This window comes from Mobula hypostoma, chromosome 3 (genome assembly GCF_963921235.1).
Source record: "Mobula hypostoma chromosome 3, sMobHyp1.1, whole genome shotgun sequence".
In the NCBI taxonomy this organism is placed as follows: domain Eukaryota; kingdom Metazoa; phylum Chordata; class Chondrichthyes; order Myliobatiformes; family Myliobatidae; genus Mobula; species Mobula hypostoma.
Window position 1 is genome coordinate 182,709,145 of NC_086099.1, and position 24,269 is coordinate 182,733,413.

Below are 24,269 nucleotides of genomic sequence, written 5' to 3' on the forward strand. Positions count from 1 at the left end.
CATCGATATACAACACAATAAACATTAACTATCATTTTTAAGTGTAAGTAAACATTTTGCTTCTCAGTGCTAAATACAGTGAATGAGATCTTACTACTGTTGCTCACCAAGAAATAGGAGCTGCAGTTTCCTTCATCTTCCAGTTATTGTTCCTGGGAAATCAACCCAAAAACTTAACCCTGTTTTTTTCCCAACAGATACTGCCTGACCTGTTGAGTATTTCCAGCATTTTATTGATTATTGTCTAGCAATGCTAATCCTACAAGACAACTATTTCTAAAACTTCAGTAGGCAAATAAAACTGAAATTTTAACTTGCGAACGCAGTGAAAGTGATGGTTATATACATTCGTAGAGATAAGGTTATTGTACCAGATCTCATTGAAGCATACAAATAAGGTTGCATCCTATGTTATTAAAACTAAAATACCAATAATACTCAACAACTCAGAAAGAATCTAATGCAAGATCATCGACCTGAAACTTAGATTTCTCTTCACATCTGTTGCTTGATATAGTAAATATTTCCAGAAGTTTTTGCTTTTATTTCAGATTTCAAGTATCCAGAATAGTTTGCTTTTTAATGTGTGTTACTTATTTTTTGAAAATTAAGGTGGGTGACGCTGCAGGTTGGGTAGTGGGTTAGAGGTACATCTCTACCAAAGGAGGTGTAGGTAAACCTTCCTTCCACTGACCTGCAGGTCACCATTAGGCAAGGTATAGCACCTGCTTAAAGTCCCCCACCCACCCAGTTAGCATCACTTGAAGCCACGGGAGTAGGTGGTGGATGGTCATCTGAGCAGCTGGTACATATCACAAGTCATGGTTATGTGACCACTGACACCAGGCAGACAATCTCTGAGAAGTATTGATAATGGCTGGGGTCACCCATCTTGTAAAGACACTTCTGTAGAAAAATATGCCAAGAACCATCATGATCATGGAAAGGCCATGATTGCCTACATCATATGGCACGGCAAATAGTGAACGAACAAATTCTGCAGGACCTGATGGCTAATATCATAGAATATTGAAAGAAGCAAGTAAGGAGACTGCTGGGGCTTTAACAAAGGTCTTTGTGTCCTCACTAGCAACAGGTAAGGTCCCAGAGGACTAGAAAGTAGCAAAGGTGCCTTAGTTCAGGAAAGGAAACAGGGATAATCCAGGTGATTATAGGCTGGTGAGACTCTAGTTAGAAATAAGGAAGTTATTGGGGAGGATACTGAGCAATGGGATTTGTGCGTACTTGGAAAGTCTTGGCTGCTTAGGGACAGTCAGCATGGCTTCAAGAAAGTTTTGTGGTGGTGGAAAAGTAGGTTAATGAGAGTAAGGCAGAGGATTGGCTGACTGGCAGGAGGAAGAGGCTAGGAATAAAGGCTTCTTTTCTGTTTGGCTGCCGCTGACTAGTGGTGATCCACAGTGATCAGTGTTGAGACCAATTCTTTTCACGTTACATGTCAATGATTTGGACGATGGATTTGATCGCTTTATGGCCAGGTTTGCAGATGATACGAAGATCGGTGGAGGGGCTGGTAGTGTTGAGGAAGCAGGGGGTCTGCAGAAGGGCTTAGACAGATTGGGAAGATGGACAAAGAAGTGGCAGATGGAATATAGTATAGGGAAGTGTATGGTCATGCACTTTAGTAGAAAGAAAACAGTCACTGACTACTTCCTAAAGAGGGAGAAAATTCAAAAAATCAGAGGTGAAAAGGAACTTTGGAGTCCTTGTGCAGGATCCCTTAGAGGTTAACTTACAGATGGAATCGGTGGTAAGGAAGGCAAGATTAACATTAATTTCAAGAGGACCAGAATATAAAAGCAAGGATTTGATGCTGAGGCTTTATAAGGGATTGGTCAGACCACAATTGGAGTATTGTGAGCAACTTTGAACCCCTTATCTAGGAAAAGATGTGCTGACACTGGAGAGGATACAAAGGATGTTCACAAGAATGATTCCGGGAACGAAAGGGTTAACGTCTGAGGAGCAGTTGATGCCTCTCAGCCTGTACTCATTAAAACGTATAGAATATTGAAAGGCTGAGATAGAGTGGATGTTTCCTATAGTGGGAGTCTAGGACCAGACAGCACAGCCTCACTAGAGTGTTATCCATTTAAAACAAAGATGAGGGATGAGGGGGAATTTTTTAGCCAGAGGGTAGTGAATCTGTGAACTTCATTGCCATAGGTGGCTGTAGAGGCCAAGTCATGTGCGTATTTAAAGTGGAAGTTAATAGGTTGTTGATTAGACAGGATGTCAAAGGTTATGGAAGAAGGCAGGAGAATGGGGTTGAGAGGGATAATAAATCAGCCATGATGGTATGGTGGAGCAGATTTAATAGGCTGAATGGCCTGATTCTGCTCCTGTATCTTATACAATTTATCTACATGAACTTTAGAAGGCATTTAATAAGGTCCTTGTCAGATGATAAAGATGCAAAGGATCTAGAGAGAATTGCACAGATTGTGTTGCCCAGAGAAGACAGAAGCTGTTATTCCAGGAGATCAGTGATCAGTGAACTTAGGTTGTTCTCCCCATCGCCTCAGAGGTTGAGGGGAGAGCAGACACAGATTTTTTTTTAATTGGGAGAGGTATAAATAAGGTAGAGTTCAAGTTCAAGTGCAGTTTATTGTCATCCAACCATACACATACGTACCACCCAATGAATTTGTTTTTCCTGACCAAGGTGCACAACACAGCACATATAACTCACACACATAACAAAGAAAGTAGTATTGCCACAAGTAAGGTAATAAGTAATAAGGTGCATTTACAACATAAGTTTAAAAAGTAAACAGCATAATGCTATTGATGTTTCATATGTGATGAAACCTTTGAACAGGGTGTTCAGTAGTCTTACAGACTAGTGGAAAGAAGCTGCTTCCCATCTTGACAGTTCTTGTATTAATGCTGCAGTACCTCCTGCCTGATGGCAGGGGGTCAAAGAGATTGTTGGACGGATGGAAGGGACCATCAACAATGCTAAATACCTTGCATATGCGGCACACCTGTTAAGTTTCTCTGATGGGTGGAAGAGAGATCCTGATGAACTTCTCAGCCTCATTCACCTCGATCTCCTCGGGAAGTGGAGACACAACTGTGCTTTCTTGACCAAAGGGGTGGTGTTGAGGGACCAAGTGAGGTTGTCAGTTATGCACACTCCCAGAAACTTGATGTTCCGAGCTCTCTCCATGGAGGAGCTGTGTATGTACAGTGAGGAGTGGTCATCCTCCTCCATTCTAAAGGCAGACAAACAGTCTGTATCTTTTCCCCGGGATAAAATTGTCAGACACCAGAGGATATGCTTTTAAGGTCAGGGAGAGGTGGGCAAACATTTTATGCAGAGAGTGCAAGGTGCCTGGAATAGGTTACGAGGGGTCATAGTGGAAGCAAGTAGTTTGGTAGAATTTAAGAGGCTTTCAGATAGACAAAATAAGAAGGGAATGGAGGGATATAGTGTGGATGATACACAGAAGGTGGACATTTAATATGGATTGGCTTCAAGATCAGCACAATATCAAGGGCTAACTGGCCTGTCCAAGGCTGTATTGTTCTGTATCTATATCTGTATAGCACACACTTTAAATGTAATCAAACCTTTGTCAAAATAACATACTGAAATTAAGCGAGGAAACTGACTCATAAAAAAGGGATATACAAGTCTACATAAATGTCTACCTATTAATCACTTTCTAAATGGGTAGATATATGGCTAGAAAAGTCACTAACATTGTTCCCTTGCCCAATTGAACAAATACACCCTCGGGAAAGAAAGATTCATCTGCTCACTGAAAACAGTAATGAAATGAAGAAGCACTCCATTGACTTCAGCACACAATAGTAGGAGGGTGTTACCTCAGGCAAATGTAATGGATAATCAAAAAGTGCAATATCTATCATTAAATGTTATAAGTGTGACTGCATTTATGTACGGAGTAACTGCTTGTTCAAAAATATCACATGACAATAGAATCACAGAAAATTCACAGCACAATGGGAAACCGTTTGGTACATCATGTCTACAGTCATCTAAAGAGAGTTGTCCAGTTTAATCCCAAGTCTCACTATGTCCATGTCCCTACAGGCTATTGTTCCTCATATATACATCAGAATACTTTTTAAATGTGTTGAGGGGTCTGTCCCTTTTGTTTTTCTAGACCGTGTTCCAATTTCCCACTATTAAAACATAGATGGCGTGGAAGCTTATGGTCTAAATGAGATTTACATTAATGGGCATAAAAGAACAAGATGCCCATAATGGATGAAATGGTCTGCTTCAGTGCTGTGTGACTCTATGACCTGTCAGGTGGATAGTTTTCCTCATTACCCCTTTAATCCCCTTATGCCTGCTGGTTTTAGACCTCTTTGAAAATAAGCAGAACTTGTGTGAATATAATAGATAAAACAAGGGCAGAGAGAATCTGTTGAAGGCTTGCTTAGAAGTGAAAACATGACAGAAGACTACTGAGTTATCAGGTGAGTGCAGAATAGGAGGGTGAGATCCGTTAAATTATAAGGAAATTACGTTTCAGATATGAAAAGCTGTTGCAGGTTTGGTGGAAATGGCAGTTGATTTTACACCACAGAGAGTGTTAATGATGAAAGAGCTGAAGCTTTGATTATTACTGGCAGCTACTGATGAGTGCATACCAGGCAAAGCAGCTGCTGTACTGTTAATGTGATGTGTGACTAAACTCACATAATTTCCCAAATATCATCAAGTTGAAATAAGGTTGTGTTGGCATTATTAATGTTGAAAAGAAAAAAATGTTAAAGGGTTTCTTTTTCCTATTGTGAAATAACTATAGCAAAGATGGCTATCTTAATCTAACTTTTGCTGAATAGCTATTTCAGAAAATATTGTTTAATTTATCAGGACAGCATAATGCAGAAAAAACAGAGAAGTAAAAATGATAAGGATGGAGAAATAAACGTGTTGCATGATTGCACTTCTTACAAAATAGCATGATAAGTAAAAACATCGTAATTGCCATTTCAGAGTTACTGGTGAGGAACAGTTTAATATTTGTGCCTGTCTTGTCACTCGCTGCTATAATAAGTAACTTCAGTGAAAATGTTATGAAAGACCTGCTAGCTCCATCCAGAGGGAAATTAGTTATTTTAATCAGGGCCTCTGCATGTCACTGCAATAATGAGGCACATCTACTGAATTTCAACTCAATCGTCACATGTTTGAAGTGTCAATGTTTTAGGCAAGTAAAATATTGTGTTTATTCTAATGATCTTTATACTGTATTTTAACGGTGCTCTTTGTGACTGTCTTTTGCATTGAACTTCATTGTTTTTTTCATTCTTCATCATCATCCAAGATCGAACAAGATGATAGTAATCTCTGCTATTTCCATTCCTACCTTCTGAACATAGACTTCACCTACGGTGTAATTAATAGTTCTGTGTTAAGGAACTGCAGCTGGAGCTCGATGAACTCCGGGTGATTTGGGAGGCTGAAGGGTTGATTGACAGGAGATGCAGGAAGGTGGTTACTCCCAAAGTGCAGGACATAGGTAACTGGTTGACCATAAGGAAAGGCAACAAGCAGATAGTGCACGGACCCCTGTGGCCATTCCCCCCAGTAACAGCAATAGCACTTTTGATACCTTTGGCAGGGATGACCTAGCAGAGGAAAACACAACAGTCATGTCTCTAGCACTGAGCTTGGCACTATGACTCAGAGGGGAAGCCGGGAGAAGAGAGAGCAGTAGTTACAGAAGATTCATTGGTTAGGGGAACAGATAGGAGGTTTTGCGGAAGAGAACAGGTTTCCTGTATGGTTATGTTGCCTCTCTGGAGCCAGGATTGGGGATATCTCGAATCAAGTTTATGGCATTCTTAAGTGGAGGGTGAGCAGCTAGAGGTCGTGCTCCGCATTGATACTAGCAGTATAGACTGGAAAGGAGATGAGTCCTGCAAAGCAGTTCAGGAAATTAGGTGCTAAGTTAAAGGAGAGGACCTCCTGGCTGTGATCTCAAGATTCCTACCAATGCCACGTTCTAGTGCGGCTACACATAAGGAAGATAATACAGTTTAATATGTGGCTAAGGAGATGGTGCAGGAGGAAGGGCTTCAGATTTTTGGATCATTGGGCTCTCTTCCAGGAAAGGTGGGACTTGAACAGATGTGATGGTTTGCACCTGAACTGGAGGGGGATTAATATCTTTGCAGGAAGGTTTATTTGTGCCGCTTCAATTGGGTTTAAACTAGAGTTCGTAGAACATAGAAACCTACAGCACATTACAAGCCCTTCGGCCCACAATGATGTGCCAACCATGTAACCTACTCTAGAAACTGCCTAGAATTACCCCGTTGCATAGCCCTCTATTTTTCTAAGCTCCATGTACCTATCTAAGAGTCTCTTAAAAGACTCTACCACCACCACTAGCAATGCATTCCACACACCCATCACTCGCTGTGTTAAAAACTTAACTCTGACATCCGCTCTGTAGCTACTTCCAAGCACCCTAAAACTATGCCCCTTTGTGTTAGCCATTTCAGTCCTGGGAAAAAGCCTCTGGCTATTCGCATGATCAATGCCTCTCATCATCTTAGACACCTCTATCAGGTCAGAGTTATAGGGGGATGGAGACCAGAATACAAAGGTGGATAGTGTTGTAGTTGCGAAAAAAAAATGATGTTAAGCCTACATAAAAATATAGGATCTGTCTGGCTGCTCATCTTTTTTTTCCAGCCCAAAAAGTCGGCTGAATGCTCTTTTGCATAGATGCTGCCTGGCCTGCTGAGTTCCTCCTGCATTTGGTCTATATTGCTTTGATTTCCAGCACCTGCAGATTTCCTCATGTTAGGAACTGAATAGTTGGTCATGGTGGGAAGAATGTTCTCAGTTGCATTCATTTCAATGCAGGGAGTATTGTAGGTAAGGCGAATGAGCTTGGAACATGGATCAGTATTATAATATTGCACCCATTGGTTGCAAGAGGGCCAGGACGGGCAGCTCAGTGTTCCAGGGTTCTGTTGTCTTTGCCATGATAGAGGGGTAGATATTAAAGGGGAAGGGTGGCATGACTAGTCAGGGAAAATGTCATGACAGTGCTCAAATAGAACAGACTGCAGGGCTTGACTACTAAGGCTATATGAGTGGAAATGAGGAACAAGAAAGGGATGATGATATTAAAGGGATTATATCGTGGTGAAAGTTTGGTCCATGATTTGGCTCATTTAACTCAACTGCTGTTCTTATTGCGATAAGACAGACACAATAACTAAGGGAGAGAACCCACTCAGGGGAGGTGATTATCACACACCCTGGTTACAGTCAGGGTGACCTACAAACACGCAAGTGAATAACTATATCCCAAGCAAAAATGTAACAATAAATGAACTTGAACATCCCAGCATAACCCCACAAACACATTTTATAACGAGAACAATAAATTGCACTGGCTGCCAGGAATGCTGGGGTGAGCTGTGACCACCACCCCCCCCCCATGTGCCACACTGCCCCCACCTGAGGGCTCAGCCATCCCCAGCAACCTCAGAGTACACAACAAAGTCTAAGAGCCCCGGTGGTGGTTGTCGCTGCCACCTGGGTGCTGGGGGGGGGCGGGGGGGGGGTGTCTGGAGCCCCCACAGGGGAGGCACTCTTTGGCGAGGCAAGAAGCAGGGTCCCCTCAGATATCACTTCCTTACTTCAGTCTTGCTGGCTCGGTGGTGGCCAAAAGCCCATTGAAACCTACCGACTGTTGAAAGAACTAGATAGAGTGGATGTGGAGAGGATGTTTGCTGTGGTGGAGCTATCCAGAACTAGAAGGCACAGCCTCAAAATTGAGGGGAAACCCTTTAGAACAGAGGTAAGGAGCAATTTTTTTTAGCCAGAGTGGTGAATCTGTGGAATGCTCTGCCACAGACTGCGGTGGAGGCCAAGTCCATGCATATATTTAAGGTGGAAATTAATCATTTCCTGATCGGTCAGGACATCAAAGGATATGGCAAGATGGTAGGCATATGGGATTGAATGGGATACATGATCAGCCATGATGGAGTGGTGGAGCAGACTCGATGGGCTGAATGGCCTAATTCTGTTCCCATTTCTTATGGTCTCATGGAAGTTGGTGAAGAAAGTTCAGTTGCTTGGCATTCAGGTTAAAGTAATAAATTTGATTTTACAATAGCTTTGTGGGAGAAGCGAGAGTGAGGAAGTAGACAGTTGCCTGTCTAACTGGAGGCCTTTAATTAGCTGTGTGCGACAGGGATTAGTAGTGAGTCCATTGTTGTTTGTCATCTATATCATTGATCTGGATGATAATGTAGTAAACTGGATCAGCAAATTTGAGATGACATCAAGATTAGGGGTGTAGTAGATGGTGAGGAAGACTTTAAAAGCTTGCAGCATGATCTTGACCAGCTGGAAAAATTGGTTGAAAAACAGCAGATGGAATTTACTGCAGACAAGTGTGTGGTATTGCACTCTGGGAGGATGAAGCAGGGCTGGAACTGCATAGTGAACGGCAGGACAATGAGAAGTGTGATAGAGCAGAGGGATCTGGGAATACAGATAGGTATTTCCTTGAAAGTGGCATCACAGGTAGACAGGGTCATAAAGAGAGCTTTTGGCCTTCATATATCAAAGTATTGAGTAACAGAGTTGGGATGTTCTGTTGAAGTTTTATAAGACGTTTGTGAAACCAAATTTAGAATATTGTTTGAAGCAACACACACAAAATGCTGGTGGAACGCAGCAGGCCAGGCAGCAACTATAGGAAGAAGTACAGTCAACGTTTCAGGCCAAGACCCTTCGTCAGGACTAACTGAAAGAAGAGGTAGTAAGAGATTCTATATATCTCTTACTATCTTCTATATATTGGTGAGGCCCGACACAGACTGGGAGACCACTTCGCTGAACGCTTACGCTCTGTCTGCCAGAGAAAGCAGGATCTCCCAGTGGTCACACATTTTAATTCCACGTCCTATTCCCATTCTGAGATGTCAATCCCTGGCCTCCTCTACTGTCAAGATGAAGCCACACTCAGGTTGGAGGAACAACACCTTATATTCCGTCTGGGTAGCCTCCAACCTGATGGCATGAACATTGATTTCTCTAACTTCCGTTAATGCCCCTCCTTCTGTTCTCACCCCATCACTTATTTATTTATTTATCCCCCTCCCCCTTTTCCTGTCTCTTTTTTCTCTCTCTGTCCCTCTCACAATCACTCCTTGCCTGCTCTCCATCTTCCTCTGGACTCCCCTCCCCCTTTCTTTCTCCCTAGGCCTCCCGTCCCATGATCCTCTCCCTTCTCCAGCCTCGTATCCCTTTTGCCAATCAACTTTCCAGCTCTTAGTTTCATTCCTCCCCTGCCTGTCTTCTCCTATCATTTCGGATCTCCCCCTCCTCCCTCCCACTTTCAAATCTCTTACTAACTCTTCTTTCAGTTAGTCCTGACGAAGGGTCTCGGCCCAAAACATCGACTGTACCTCTTCCTATAGATGCTGCCTGGCCTGCTGTGTTCCACCAGCATTTTGTGTGTGTTGCTTGAATTTCCAGCATCTGCAGATTTTCTTGTGCTATTGTTTGAAGTTCTGGTCATCTGTCTGCAAGAAAGGTATCAATAAGACTGAAAGAGTTCAGAGAAGTTTTACAGGAATGTTGCCGTGATTGAGGATCTGAGCTATAGGGAAAGGTTGAATAGGTTTGTTCTTTATTCCCTATGGAATAGGAGAAGGAGGAGAGGATTGATAGAGGTATACAAATTATGAGAGTATCGATTGGGTAGATACTAGCAGGCTTTTTTCCACTGAGGTTGGGTGAAGCTAGAACTAGAGGTCATTGGTTAAGGGTGAAAGTTAAAATATTAATGGGAAACACGAGACGGAGCTTCTTCACTCAGAGTGTAGAATTGTTGGATTATGTTGTGGATCTAGCTGTCCAACAATACGTTTTAGAGTTTCTGTTGGACTATCAGCACTACAATGGCCCAGAATAGACATTTAAGGACGGACAAACTGCATGATATCATGTCTACTATAAGCCTACTGACTCTCACAGCTATCTGGACTATTCCTCTTCTCACCCTGTCTCTTGCAAAAACACCATCCCCTTCTCGCAATTCCTCCATCTCCGCCGCATCTGCTCTCAGGATGAGGCTTTTCATTCTAGGACAAGGGAGATGTCTTCCTTTTTTAAAGAAAGGGGCTTATCTTCCTCCACTATCAACTCTGCTCTTAAACGCATCTCCCCCATTTCACGTACATCTGCTCTCACTCCATCCTCCCGCCACCCCACTAGGAATAGGGTTCCCCTGGTCCTCACCTACCACCCCACCAGCCTCCGGGTCTAACATATTATTCTCCGTAACTTCCGCCACCTCCAACGGGATCCCACCACTAAGCACATCTTTCCCTCCCCCCCCCTCTGCATTCTGCAGGGATCACTCCCTACACAACTCCCTTGTCCATTCGTCCCCCCCATCCCTCCCCACTGATCTCCCTCCTGGCACTTATCCGTGTAAGCGGAACAAGTGCTACACATGCCCTTACACTTCCTCCCTTACCACCATTCAGGACCCCAAACAGTCCTTCCAGGTGAGGCAACACTTCACCTGTGAGTCGGCTGGGGTGATATACTGCGTCCGGTGCTCCCGATGTGGCCTTTTATATATTGGCGAGACCCGACGCAGACTGGGAGACCGCTTTGCTGAACATCTACGCTCTGTCCGCCAGAGAAAGCAGGATCTCCCAATGGCCACACATTTTAATTCCACATCCCATTCCCATTCTGACATGTCTATCCACGGCCTCCTCTACTGTAAAGATGAAGCCACACTCAGGTTGGAGGAACAACACCTTATATTCCGTCTGGGTAGCCTCCAACCTGATGGCATGAACATCGACTTCTCTAACTTCTGCTAATGCCCCACCTCCCCCCGTACCCCATCTGTTACTTATTTTTATACACACATTCTTTCTCTCTCTCTCTCCTTTTTCTCCCTCTGTCCCTCTGAATATACCCCTTGCCCATCCTCTGGGTCCCCCCACCACCTCGTTGTCTTTCTTCCCGGACCTCCTGTCCCATGATCCTCTCGTATCCCTTTTGCCTATCACCTGTCCAGCTCTTGGCTCCATCCCTCCCCTTCCTGTCTTCTCCTATCATTTTGGATCTCCCCCTCCCCCTCCAACTTTCAAATCCCTTACTCAGTCTTCCTTCAGTTAGTCCACAAAGGGTCTCGGCCTGAAACGTCGACTGCACCTCTTCCTAGAGATGCTGCCTGGCCTGCTGCGTTCACCAGCAACTTTTATGTGTATACTTGTATCACCTTGGCATGGCTGAGGTAAAAGTTATCCTATTCAGCTTCCATTGGAAAACCTGCACCTTCAACCTCAGCCCTTTCAGTCAGTGCACAGTTATTGACAGATTCTTTGGTGATTAGAAGTGAGCTGCAAGCACAAGATCCAGTTTATATTCTATATAATCTACAGAGTGGTACCTCATCAAATCTGTTGCTAAGACCACTTCCACAGCCGGAATGTAACTAACTTTTGGCCGCTAGCTGACTCTAGGCATTTAAAGCTTCATCTGCACCTCAAAAGTTCATTATTCCAAATGTTTACAAAGCCCAGGCACAAAGTATCATGGAGTATGCCTGCTTATCATGGATGAATGCCTCACAGAGTGTCCTCAGCCAGTTCGATTCCATTCAAAGAAAGGCTCTCAGGATTATAGGTGTAGATGAAGCCACAGCTCATGAGAAGCTAGCCATCAGTAGCTTACACCACAGACGACAGATTGCTGCAGCTACTGTGTTAAACAAAATGCACACCAGCCACAGCCCTGCAGATCTTCCTGCCATGCTGCCTTCATCTCATGAGAGAGGGCGCACCACACGATCAAGTTTATCTATGCCTGCTCATGCTGTTTCTATGCCTGTTGCGAGAACCTACACACTGGATAGAAGCTTCCTTCACTGTGCCATCAGAATTTGGAACAGCCTTCCAGATGCTGTGGTTGGAAACATCTGCGACGATGGGGTCCAAGCCTTCAAGAGTTGAGTGCACAAACACCTATCATCTCTGGGAGGGAAGTCACATGCTTCTTCATAAGCTGTCATGAAGGGGACCTGGCTGGACTTTAGTTCTTAAACTGCTGGAGAACAGTGCCGAAAGAACAGGTGCTGTTTTCTCCCGGTAGGGATTAGTTTTTAGTTCCAAGTGCTCCTGCCACATTTTGTCACTTTATCCTTCATCTCTTTGAATTATGGAAGACATGTGTATAAATGTCTCTCTCCTGCAGACTTCATCATGGTCATCATGACTCCAGTATTTCTACTATTTTTTAATGTTTCATAATTGTACATATGATTTTTTGTGTTCTATCGATGAGCTGCAATGAACCATCTGATTGGCCTATCAGAGTTCTCTTTGGGAACTAGTTGACTTGATCAGCATTTCTGATCTGGCTATTGTTCACGATTGCACTTAATGGAAAAAAATGTTTTCTCACTATTTTCGCAGATTTCACTTGCCTCACATATGCATACCAGTCTTGGCCTCAGCAACCACTTGTCTTGAAATCCTTTTCTGACCTCACTATATTCTTGTACAGTTATAGTCCTTCACCGCCTCCTGCTAGACCTTACCTTTTATTCTTCCAGTCTGATAGACCATGCAGTTCCACCTTCCTGGTACTCCCCCACTCACAAATCTACTTCAAGCCCCTTCCCAGTCACCTAAAAATAAAGATTTTATCCATTATATGATTGAAACAACTTCTACCTTCAAGCATTTAAATACATCTTGCGTGCCTATCTCTTTTACATCTTATCTCCTGTCACCCAACAATTATCTATTGCTGCTCCAGAAAAATAGTAATATCTCATGTAGTTTTTTTGCATGAAGGACTCAATGCTTAGGTAAGTTATTTTTAACTCCTGTGACTTCAAAACCTTTCCAGATGTTATGGTTGGATTTAGCGCATTGATTAGTTTGTAGATCAGATGTGTTGCTGTTTTAAGAAATATTCTCCTGTTCCTCTCTTCCTACTGGAAACACATTTACCACATGACACTGCCAGCTGGTTTTGCATTCTCTCGAGCATTTCCACCCAAAGCTCATTATAGTTATCAATTACTTATCTGACTTAAATAATTTAATTCAGTTCTCTCCCGTGGTAGGCCATTCCTCCATTGAACTAAATGCTTTATGATGGCCATCACTGAATCGTGGCTGAAGGATGGTTGTAGTTGGAAGCTGAATGTCCAAAGTTACACGTTATATCAGAGGGATAGGAAGGTAGCAGAGGGGGTGGTGCGGCTCTACTGGTAAAGAATGGCATTAAATCAGTAGAAAAGTTTGACATAGGATCGGAAGATGTTGAATTCTTGTGGGTTGAATTAATAAACTGCAAGGGTAAAAGGACGTTGATGGCAGTTATATACAAGCCTCTCAACAGTGACCGGGAGGTGGACCACAGGTTACAACCGGAAACAGAAAAGGTGAGTGAAAAGGGCAGTGCTGTGGTAGTCATGGGAGATTTTAATATGCAATTTGATTGGGAAGATCAGGTTGGTAATGGATCTCAAGAGAGTGAGTTTGTTGAATGCCTAAGAGATGGCTTTCTAGAGCAGTTTGTCGTTGAGCCTGGGGGATCAGCTCCCAGGTAATCGTGGTTGAAACTAAGAAGACCTCAAAAATTCTTGAAACCATGAAGTACGTGGAAGAAGCAATATGGACTTTTAGATAGCTTCTTGCGATTTGTATTAGAATGGGAGAAGAAAATAGGATCATCTCTATTATCAAAGCATTAAGGCCAAATTCCCAGTTAGTTTATAACATGACCAAGAGGAGCAGAAGAACACTTGAGAAGTTTCTAAACATGTTGATGCGATGTGTTGTTAAATCAACTCCATGTGATGTTAAATCAACTGTTAGGCCCCTCCTGTGTTGTATTTTACTTTCCAGAATTAGATGGCAAGCATTGTGTAGCCATGACAGAAACTAATTGCACACTTTCAATTGTTTCTTAAGCTAAATGTGATATAACCTAAATATAACTCTTTAGATGGAAGCCACTACTCACACGGAGTCTGATTTCCATGATTTAAGTTTTGCAAAGCAATTTTGTGCAAGTTAAACCTTTATAAGTGGAGATTTAAAGAGATATGTTTGAAGATTAACTTCAAAGATTCAAAGTCAAAGATTCAACTTGCATTTATTATCAAAGTATGTATAAATCATACAACCTTGAGGTTTGTCTGCTCACAGGTAGCCACAAAGCAAGAAACCCAAAAAAAAACATTTAAAACAGAAGACTAACATCCAATGCACAGAGGAAGAGGAAAAAAATAGAGATGATACAAATAATAGAAGCAAGCAACAGCATTCCAAACCAAATTGAGTCCGTAGACCCCGAATCCCCAGAGCATCTGGAATAGGCCCAAAGCCTAGGTCTCAGTTCATCATGTAGTGGGGCAAATTGCTGTGAAGCTTGCAGACATGAAACGCGTAACAGCAGGTGCAGTCTCAGTCTCAGCCTCAGGTGTGAATGTCGCGGGAGAGAGTAAATGAAATCAGCACAACCCTCGCCAAGGGTCCCCTCACCCTGCCTTTCCAGTCTATCTGGACCGGCACTTAACTTGTCCAACAAAAGATCATGCCTCGATTAGGACCCGGGCCCCGCCACAGCGAAACGCTCCAGGCCTAGACCTTGTCACCCAGTGATTTGTCTGGGCCTAGACTGCCCCCCATCCCAAAGCTGTTCTCGACCTCCAAGTCTGCTCGTCGCTTAGAGCAATCCAACTTTGCACCTGGTTTAGGTGGACAGGCATCAAAACTCATCCACCTCGACTCCTCTCTGAATCACTCATTCCAACTCCATCTCCGACAGCAACACCATCTCCATCTCAAACACGTTACACTTGGACTTTGCAACACACCAGCACAGCTCATCTCTCGAGTCAACTTCGCCTCCGCTCACCTCATTGTTTGTGGTGATAATTTACCACAATTTACCTCATAAAAAATATTATTTATGATCTTTTAGTCGTATTTCTTGCCTTTTGAACTATCAGTAAGCTGTCACACAATTTCAGTAGCTCCATCTTAAACCGGATGTTTAACCCCACTAAAAGAAATCTTTTGCAAATTGCTATGGGTGCAAAATGTAATTTAAATATAAAGAGAATAGAACCCGTAGAAATTTGTAACAATCATTAGCAATATACTGTGCATGGCAGCCAGGCTTGTGCATCTTAAAAAAACAACTATTTTTTAATATTGTAAAACCTCTTTTTTTAACCTGGAAGCAAGAATTATTTCTGGACTGTATCAGAAACAGGTATTGCCATCTTAACTAGCCTGATTTACCATCAGGTAATCAGGATTTAAGTAAACACATCTGTTAAGTCCAAGGGCAGACTGAAATTGTCCCAAGGGGATTTTCCTTATCAAGCAGAAGAAACATGGACTCTTTTACGGAGCTACAGAAACAAACCACTGACGTGACGTTTATATAATTGTTCAATATTTTACCTCGGTTGAGCTGAGATTATGCTGAAAACCCCGCATATTTTCATCATCTAGCATTCTTAGCATTCTTTACTATTAATCAATGAGATTTATTTGACAATTAGATTGGTTTACAGTATATTTCCTTGTGCAGGACTGCGAAGCTTTGGCACTGTGATAATTGAAACTGATTTTAAGATCACACGATAGAGTAACTGATTTTTTTTTATGGTTGTCCTTTTGACATAGTTTTCCTCTCTCACGGTAGCTGGTGCAAAAGCCAGTGTACTTTTATATGTAAATTGTATTCAGAATTATTAATGTCTTACAATCAATTGTATTAGTATTAACAACTAGCATTAGATGTTGGGCTTTTCCCCAGTGTGATTCAAACAACAGTGGGAGTTTCTAATAAATGTGTATCTTAAAATGGTCTAAAAATTAAGCTGGATCTTTTGGCTACTAGGGCAGTAATTAGCCATGCTATGAAACATTGAATTTTCTAGATTCAATTAAGATGGAACATGACTGTATATTTGGCAGACAGTTTTACTGATTTTAAGTCATTTTCATGTATTTGAAAATGGTTACTAAAGGGTGGTGGATTTCCATGGGTGGCAATTTCTCAAGTTATAACATATATATTGTTTCATAGAAACATAGAAAACCTACAGCACAATACAGGCCCTTCGGCCCACAAAGCTGTGCCGAACATGTCTGTACCTTAGAGCTACCTAGGTTTTACCCAAAGCCCTCTATTTTTCTAAGCTCTATGTGGCCATCCAGGAGTCTCTTAAAAGACCCTATCGTTTCCGCCTCCAACACCACCGCCGGCAGCCCATTCCACGCACTTACCACTCTCTGCCTAAAAAAACTTACCCCTGACATCTCTTCTGTACCTGCTACCAAGCACCTTAAAACTATGCCCTCTCGTGCTAGCCTTCTCAGCCCTGGGGAAAAGCCTCTGACTATCCATATGATCAATGCCTCTCATTATCTTGAACACCTCACATCCTCCATCACTCCAAGGAGAAAAGGCCGAGTTCACTCAACCTATTCTCATAAAATATGTGGCTTTAAGCTGGGGAAAAAGAAATGAAAACGTTGGAGTATTCTTGCAGGGTGGCAGATCAGCCAGAAATGTTGTCATCAAAAGTGTCCTTCGTTAAATGAGGAGGAGCTCTATTTATCTTGCTACGTGTCTTTCTTCTTTAATAAACTGAGTTTTCTTCTTTAATTTCCAAAGGAAAGCAATAGCAATAGCATTCAGGGAAATTTAATGTTCATTCTGGTCACATCAGACTGCACTACCCTTCTTTCAAAGAGTGCCCCATCGGGTCACCCAGTTGTCTAGTGCCTTATGAGAATAGGTTGAGTGAACTCGGCCTTTTTCCTTGGAGCAACAGAGGATGAGAGGTGACCTGATAGAGGTGTATAAGATGATGAGAGGCATTGATCATGTGGATAGTCAGAGACTTTTTCCCAGGGCTGAAATGGCTAGTACGAGAGGGTACAGCTTTAAGGTGCTTGGAAGTAGGTACAGTGAAGATGTCAGGGGTAAGTTTTTTACGCATAGAGTGATGTGTGTGTGGAACAGGCAGCCAGTAATGGTGGCAGAGGCAGATACTTTACTTTATTGTTGCCAAACAATTGATACTAGAGCGTACAATCATCACAGCGATATTTGATTCTGCGCTTTGCACTCCCTGGAGTACAAATCAATAGTAAATATTAAAAATTTAAATTATAAATCATAAATAGAAAATAGAAAAGGGAAAGTAAGGTAGTGCAAAAAAGCCGAGAGGCAGGCAGTAGTATATTTGGAGGGTACGGCCCAGATCTGGGTCAGGATCCATAAGCAGTCTTATCACAGTTGGAAAGAAGCTGTTCCCAAATCTGGCCATATGAGTCTTCAAGCTCCTGAGCCCTATACGATAGGGGCTTTTAAGAGACTCCTGGATAGGTACATGAAGCTCAGAAAAATAGAGGGCTATGGGTAACCCTAGCTAATTTCTAAGGTGGAGGACATGTTCGGCATGGCTTTGTAGGATGAAGGGCCTGTATTGTGCTGTGGGTTTTCTGTGTTTCTAGTGGAGGAGTCCATGGATGGATATATTGGAATAGGAATGGGAAGTGGAATTAAAATGGGTGGTTACTGGGAGATTCTTGAATGGTAGTGAGGGAGAAAGTGTAGAGGCAGGTGTCGCACTTGTTCTGCTTGCAAGGATAAGTGCCTACACGACTCCCTTGTCTATTTGTCTCTCCTGGCCCCAACCAGTCCTTCCAGGTGAGGCGACACTTCACCTGTGAGTCTGTTGGGGTCATATACTGTGTTTGGTGCTCCCAGTGTGGTCTCGTGTATATCGGTGAGACCCAGCGTAGATTGGAAGACCACTTCGCCAAGCATCTACAGTCCATCTGCCAGAACAAGCAGAATCTCCCAGTGGCCACGCATTTTAAATTCACTTCCCATTCCGATTCCGATATGTCCATCCATGGCCTCCTCCACTGTTGTGATAAGGCCACACTTAAGTTGGAGGAACAACACCTTATAATCCATTTGGGTAGCCTCCAACCTGATGGCATGATCATCAATTTCTCAAACTTCCAGTAATGCCCCCCCTTCACCATTTCCCATCCCCTTTTCCCCCTCTCATGTTATCAACTTGCTCGCTCATCACCTCCCTCTGGTGCTCCTCTTCCCCCCCCCCAATTTCTTTTTTCCATGCCCTTCTCTTTCACCAATCAACTTCCTACCTCTTTGTTTCATCCCTCCCCCTCCACATTTCACCTACCACCTGGTGTTCTCTCTCCCCTCCCCCCACCTTTCATATCTACTCCTCAGCTTTTTTTCTCCAGTCCTGACGAAAGGTTTCGGCCCAAAACGTGGACTGTGCTTTTTTCCATGGATGCTGCCTGGCCTGCTAAGTTCCTCCAGCATTTTGTGTGTGTTGCTCGGATTTCCAGCATCTGCAGATTTCCTCTTGTTTCTGCTTCGTAAGGATACTACTTCACTTTCCCAGTTTCTCTGTTTTTGTACTTTCTATTCAGACAAGGTCATCATCCATTCCAGTGTTTCCAGCATATCTTCATTTCCCTTCTACCATAGTTTAGATGGCTTTGTGGCTAAGTTTGCTGACGATACGAAGATAGGTGGAGGGGCTGGTAGTGCTGAGGAAACAGAGAGTATGCAGAGAGACTTGGATAGATTGGGAGAATGGGCAAAGAAGTGGCAAATGAACTACAATGTTGGAAGGTGTACGGTTATGCATTTTGGTAGAAGAAATAAACGGGCAGACAATTAATTAAATGGGGAGAGAATTCAAAGTTCTGAGATGCAACAGGACTTGGGAGTCCTCATGCAGGATACCCTTAAGGTTAACCTCCAGGTTGAGTCGGTGGTGAAGAAGACGAATGCAATGTCGGCATTCATTTCTAGAGGAATAGACTATAGGAGCAGGGATGTGATGTTGAGGCTCTATAAGGTGCTGGTAAGACCTCACTTGGAGTACTGTGTGCAGTTTTGGGCTCCTTATTTAAGAAAGGATGTGCTGACGTTGGAGAGGGTTCAGAGAAGATTCACTAGAATGATTCCGGGAATGAGAGGGTTAACATATGAGGAACATTTGACCGCTCTTGGACTGTACTCCTTGGAGTTTAGAAGAATGAGGGGGGACCTCATAGAAAGATTTCGAATGTTGAAAGGCATGGACAGAGTGGATGTGGCAAAGTTGTTTCCCATGGTGAGGGAGTCTAGTACGAGAGGTCATGACTTAATGATTGAAGGGCGCCTATTCAGAACAGAGATGCGAAGAAATTTTTTTAGCCAGAGAGTGGTGAATCTGTGGAATTTTTTGCCACGGATGGCAGTGAAGGTCAAGTCATTGGGTGCACTTAAGGCTGAGATTGATAGGTATCTGAGTAGCCAGGGCATCAAAGGTTATGGGGAGAAGGCGGGGGAGTGGGACTAATTGAGAGAATGGATTATTCATGATAAAATGGCAGAGCAGACTCAATGGGCTGAATGGCTGACTTCTGCTCCTTCGTCTTATGGTTTCTGTCCCTTTACATTTGATGATGTTCTTAATCTATTCAGTTCTAGTTTCTATACCACTGCTCTCACTCGTCTCCTCCCACTCTGAGTAACGACAGGTTTCCCAACCTTCTCATCAGCCTCCACATTCAACAAATCATCCTCTGTGATTTCCAGTACCTCCAACATATATGCTGCGTCCAGGCGCATATTTCGCTTTGGAGCCTTTCAACACTCTAAAGGGACCAGTCCAGCTGCAGGCGTTGCACACTCTCACTATACCCCACCATGCAGCAGCAGGAAATGAGACATTGGCGGTATCCAGAATTAGAGGGCACATCCTCAAAATTGAGGGGAGGCCCTTTAGAACAGAGGTAGAGAGGATTTTCTTTTAGCCAGAGGGTTGTAAATCTGTGGAATACTCTGACATAGACTGTGGTGGAGGTCAGGTCCATGTGTATTTCTAAGGTGGAAGTTGATCATTCCCTGAACGGATAGGGCATCAAAGGATATGGCAAGAAGGCAGATGTATGGGGTTGAGTGGATCCGGGATCAGCCATGATGGAATGGCAGAGCAGACTCGATGGGCTAAATGGCCTAATTCTGCTCCTATGCCTTATGGTCTTTTGGCCTTTCTACCTCTTCTCTTACCACTATGCAGAGCCTAAATGTTTCTTTCAAGTGGAGTGGTAACTCAAATGCATTTCATCCAATCTTGTGCACTGCACTGAGTGCTCGTAATGTGTTGTCTCTGTATTTGCAAACTCAAACTCAGGTCACTCAGATACATCCATTCTGTCTGCAAGCATTATACCAAAGTTTCCAATTGCCCATCATTCCCCCTTAGATTGCTCTACCTCTGGCCTGTTATTGTACTCCAACAAAGGCAACTTGAATCTATGGTACTTCAACTTCTGACCGAACGACCTTCCTTCCCCCCTTTCCAGAATTCACTGTTTTTTTCCTGTCTTCAGGTAATTTTAGATTTTCCTGACTTCCTATTTAGCCTTTCTCAGATGTAGCTTTGTGATTAGTCTTTAGCAACCTCTTGAGAGCTGATTTCATTATTTTGCCTCAAATCCTCCAACTAAACTTACCTTTTAAACTTACACTTCTTCCCAGCTTTCTCAGTAATTCATAATTTGAATTATCTCCAGCTTTTGCCAGATCTAAGGGAAGGTATTCAGCATGAAATATTAGTTCTGTCCCCTGCATAGTCAACTAGTGTATTTAGTAGTTACTGCTTTATCTCATCTTTCCAGCATGACCAATATTTTGCTATTAGTCTCTGTTTGTGCCGTTGGAGTCTGAGACTGAGGTAAATTTTATGACAGTCTAGAGCAGGGGTTCCCAACCTGGGGTCCACAGATCCCTTGGTTAATCGTCAGGGTCCATGGTATAAGAATGGCTGGGAACCCCTGGTCTGGAGCTATTTCACCTTCCCACAGAGAAGTGAAGTTGATGTGTCAGGGATGTAGAATACATGCCCCTCATGCAATTAATTGGGACCTAAAAGGGGTTATTGGATACTCTGCCATTAGCTGAAACACTAACTCTTCTTCACTACTTAGATGCTGCCTGATATGATGAGTAATATTAGCAATGTTGTATTACTTCTGATTTGCATCATCGGCGGTGTTTGGCTTTTTCACTGATCACTGTGAGTCTTGATCGGTAATTCCAGGCATACACTCTGTAAGTGAAGTAGGAAATTTCCCACTTCCCATCTTCTCTATTTCCTCCAGTTCACTATCCCACAGCCACTGTTTGCTTGAGGAATTTTTATCAATTGTTTTCTAAACAGATGCATTATATGGAAATGATTATTTTCAATTAATATTTTCTATACAACCAGGTGTTCCAATGGATTCGATCGTCATCGACAGGATTGGGTGGATAATGGCTGTCCTGATGAGGTATGAGGGTCTGAAGTAAAGCTGAGATGAATAATAAAACAATATTAAAATTATAATAGGATTTTCTTATATTCATTAAATCATTGTCATGAAAGCCATTGAGTGTAACACTACTAACTATATTGATGGCATTGAGAAAAAGGATGGATGGTTTTCAGCTATAAGATTAAGCTTATCTAATCCAATCAGACAGTTGAGCCCAGTGTTACATTATGATAAATGTTGTGTCCAGACAATCTTTCTAGTGGTAATTTTGTAGACTTAATAATGGCTCAGAGTTGTTGCTTCATGGGTGTAATTGGTTTCTACACTGCTGGAGATGAATCGCTTTTCTTTCTGCTAGTCTAATGATAAGACCTGTGACATCTCGCCTGGGGAAATGACTCAATCTTCTTCAGCTACGACAACAACGTCAACTACAAAACCCAGAACCTCAAGCACTACATCCACAACTGTAATCACATCTCGCCTTCCGACTTCCATCTTAACCACAGAAGGTATGTGGAAATCAAACGTAATTGCAAATCAATCACCAGTCATGGAACACAACACAATAATATCTTAAAATATTATTTGTAGAGCTTAAATATCAATTTTAAAGAATTTATTGTTGTGCAAATTTTGCTTTTGATTAGATATTATCTTAGTTTTAATAGATGGCTAGCAGAGGCTATTGAAGTTTTCCGGTTTAAATAACTATCATAATATGTGTGGTATCATGAAATGAGTCACAACAATTCACATTTCAATCAGTGAGGAAGTGTGGTTACAAAGACAAATGGGATTACATCTTCATGTTTACAACTGGGCCAATTGCCTTAACAGTTCTTGGCCAGAATTCAGATTCTGGAAGCAGGAATCTGGAAATTCATAATGAATGATAATATGCATCTACAAAGCTGTGTTTTCCATATTCAGTGAGTAACAGCACGAACAACATAATTCAGCTGTTAATTCATTATCAATTAAAACTTTTTCATAGTTACAGAGTAGTTTAGTTTAGAAAATTAAATCCATCTATAATTTGATCTATATGAACCACTGAAGAAAAAAGAATGCATATTTTTTGGCAATTACAGCTCTTCTTGAGGCTGGTTCTTTTCTACTTGCGCATATTTCCATGCAACTTTCAATAAAACTATTGATTGTTCTTGAGAAGCGGCTACATTAAACAATTCAGAAGGAGGACAATCCCTTCAGTCCTATTCCCTCTCTCAGTTTCTATAAGGAAGACATATAGCATATAACTAAAATTACATGTATTATGATTTGAATGAAAAATATTGAAAATAGATTTGACATAATGTAGGCGTCTGATTTTGTACAACATTTGTCCACAAAACCAAACAAATGCTTCAGTTTTTAGATTTCAGATAAAAGTTTCAGATGTAGATTTAGTTATCACACATACATGAGAACATACAGTGAAATGCAAAATTTGCATTAAGAGCCAAGATGTGCTACCTTACATTCTGGCGCCAACAGTGCATGCCCACAACATTCCACAGAACACGCAACAAAAACAGAACCAGACAACAGAGCAAAACAGCACTTTTCTCACCCTCCCACTCACACAGCTTCAACACCAGGCCTTCAACACCAGAACAGGCCAACGTTCCTTGTCCCCGGATTCTCAGACTCACGGATGGCAGGCCTTTATGATAGTTGACTGCAACAATTTGAATATTCAGCTGCTTGTAATTTGACTTGCTGAATTTGCGGTCAATTAAGGTTGTATATTATCAAGCTAATAAACCATCATAGTCATTATATGGCCGGAAAAGCACTTTCACACCAATAGTTTTCATGAGTTTGACTTCATCAAGCATAACTCACCCAATGGCACTCAAGTAGTACTGTTGGACATTTAGTATTGGAGTCATCAATGAGGAGGCTGTAGATGTGAGGCACAGGTTATACTTAAATTAAAACTCCATTTAATTATACTCCAATCACAAATAACTGAGCTGCACTTCACCTTGACACAATGCTGTTCCTTTCTGTAACTCAGCCACACATTGTGTTCATGGATTCCCAAGCTCATGAAGATTATGTGAGATCAGAATTTTATATCCAGGGATAGCGTCTCTACAAAACTGGCAAAGATTGAGGAAAGTTCTTCCTTCGGCATAATGCATTTGGTTAGAAGTATGAAGGAGAGAGGGCATTGTGTAGAAAATCAAATTTGAATTGATAAGAATTATTAATCCTTTTATTGCAAGATGATCCATGATGGGGCTTTGGGAGTGGCGGGTAAGATAATGAAAGATTGGAGGGTAAAATGCTTGCCGCACTGTTACTGCACAGTGATGGATGAGTTGGGAATGTCAGATGCTGGGTGGTCCCTCCATCTACAATGCACATATGAGGAGTGTGATGGAGTTGATGAATGCAGCTCCAACAACAGTGAGAATTTGACATCATTCAGGGAAAACCAGCATTAATACACCATCCAGACCAGAAAATAACTTCTCCCTCCACCATTTGCACACTGTGATGCATCTATCACAGTTATTCATCAAGTCTGCTTCAGCAATGCCTCTAAAATCTTTGACTTCTACCTTTGAGGAGAAATGAATGGCAAAAGCCCCATCTGTAGTTTCCCCTCTAGATTATCCTAACATGAAAATATAGTCCAATTTCTTCATTGTAACTGAGTCTGACTCCTGGATCTCTCCAGCTGGCAACATTTCAAGAATAGCTTCATCGAAAGGTTTGTAGTATTTCAAGATTAATCAGAGATGTAAAATGAATCCTAGTCTTAGTAACAATGTCCCTATCTTATTAAAGAATTTTTTAAAGATGCTTTGTTATATACTATTGACCTGTCAGAAAATATTTCTTCCAAATTG

The 24,269-nt window shown here is 42.2% G+C and overlaps 1 protein-coding gene across 1 annotated transcript in view; it reads left to right on the top strand.

Annotated features, from left to right (window-relative positions):
* The window catches only part of plxdc2b (plexin domain containing 2b), a 498,542-nt gene that overhangs the window by 383,682 nt on the left and 90,591 nt on the right, over window positions 1-24,269 (top strand). The window contains exons 10-11 of the mRNA XM_063044214.1: window positions 21,357-21,417; window positions 21,761-21,914. Of these exons, the coding sequence (XP_062900284.1) occupies window positions 21,357-21,417; window positions 21,761-21,914 (215 nt within the window). The remainder of the gene's footprint in view (window positions 1-21,356; window positions 21,418-21,760; window positions 21,915-24,269) is intronic.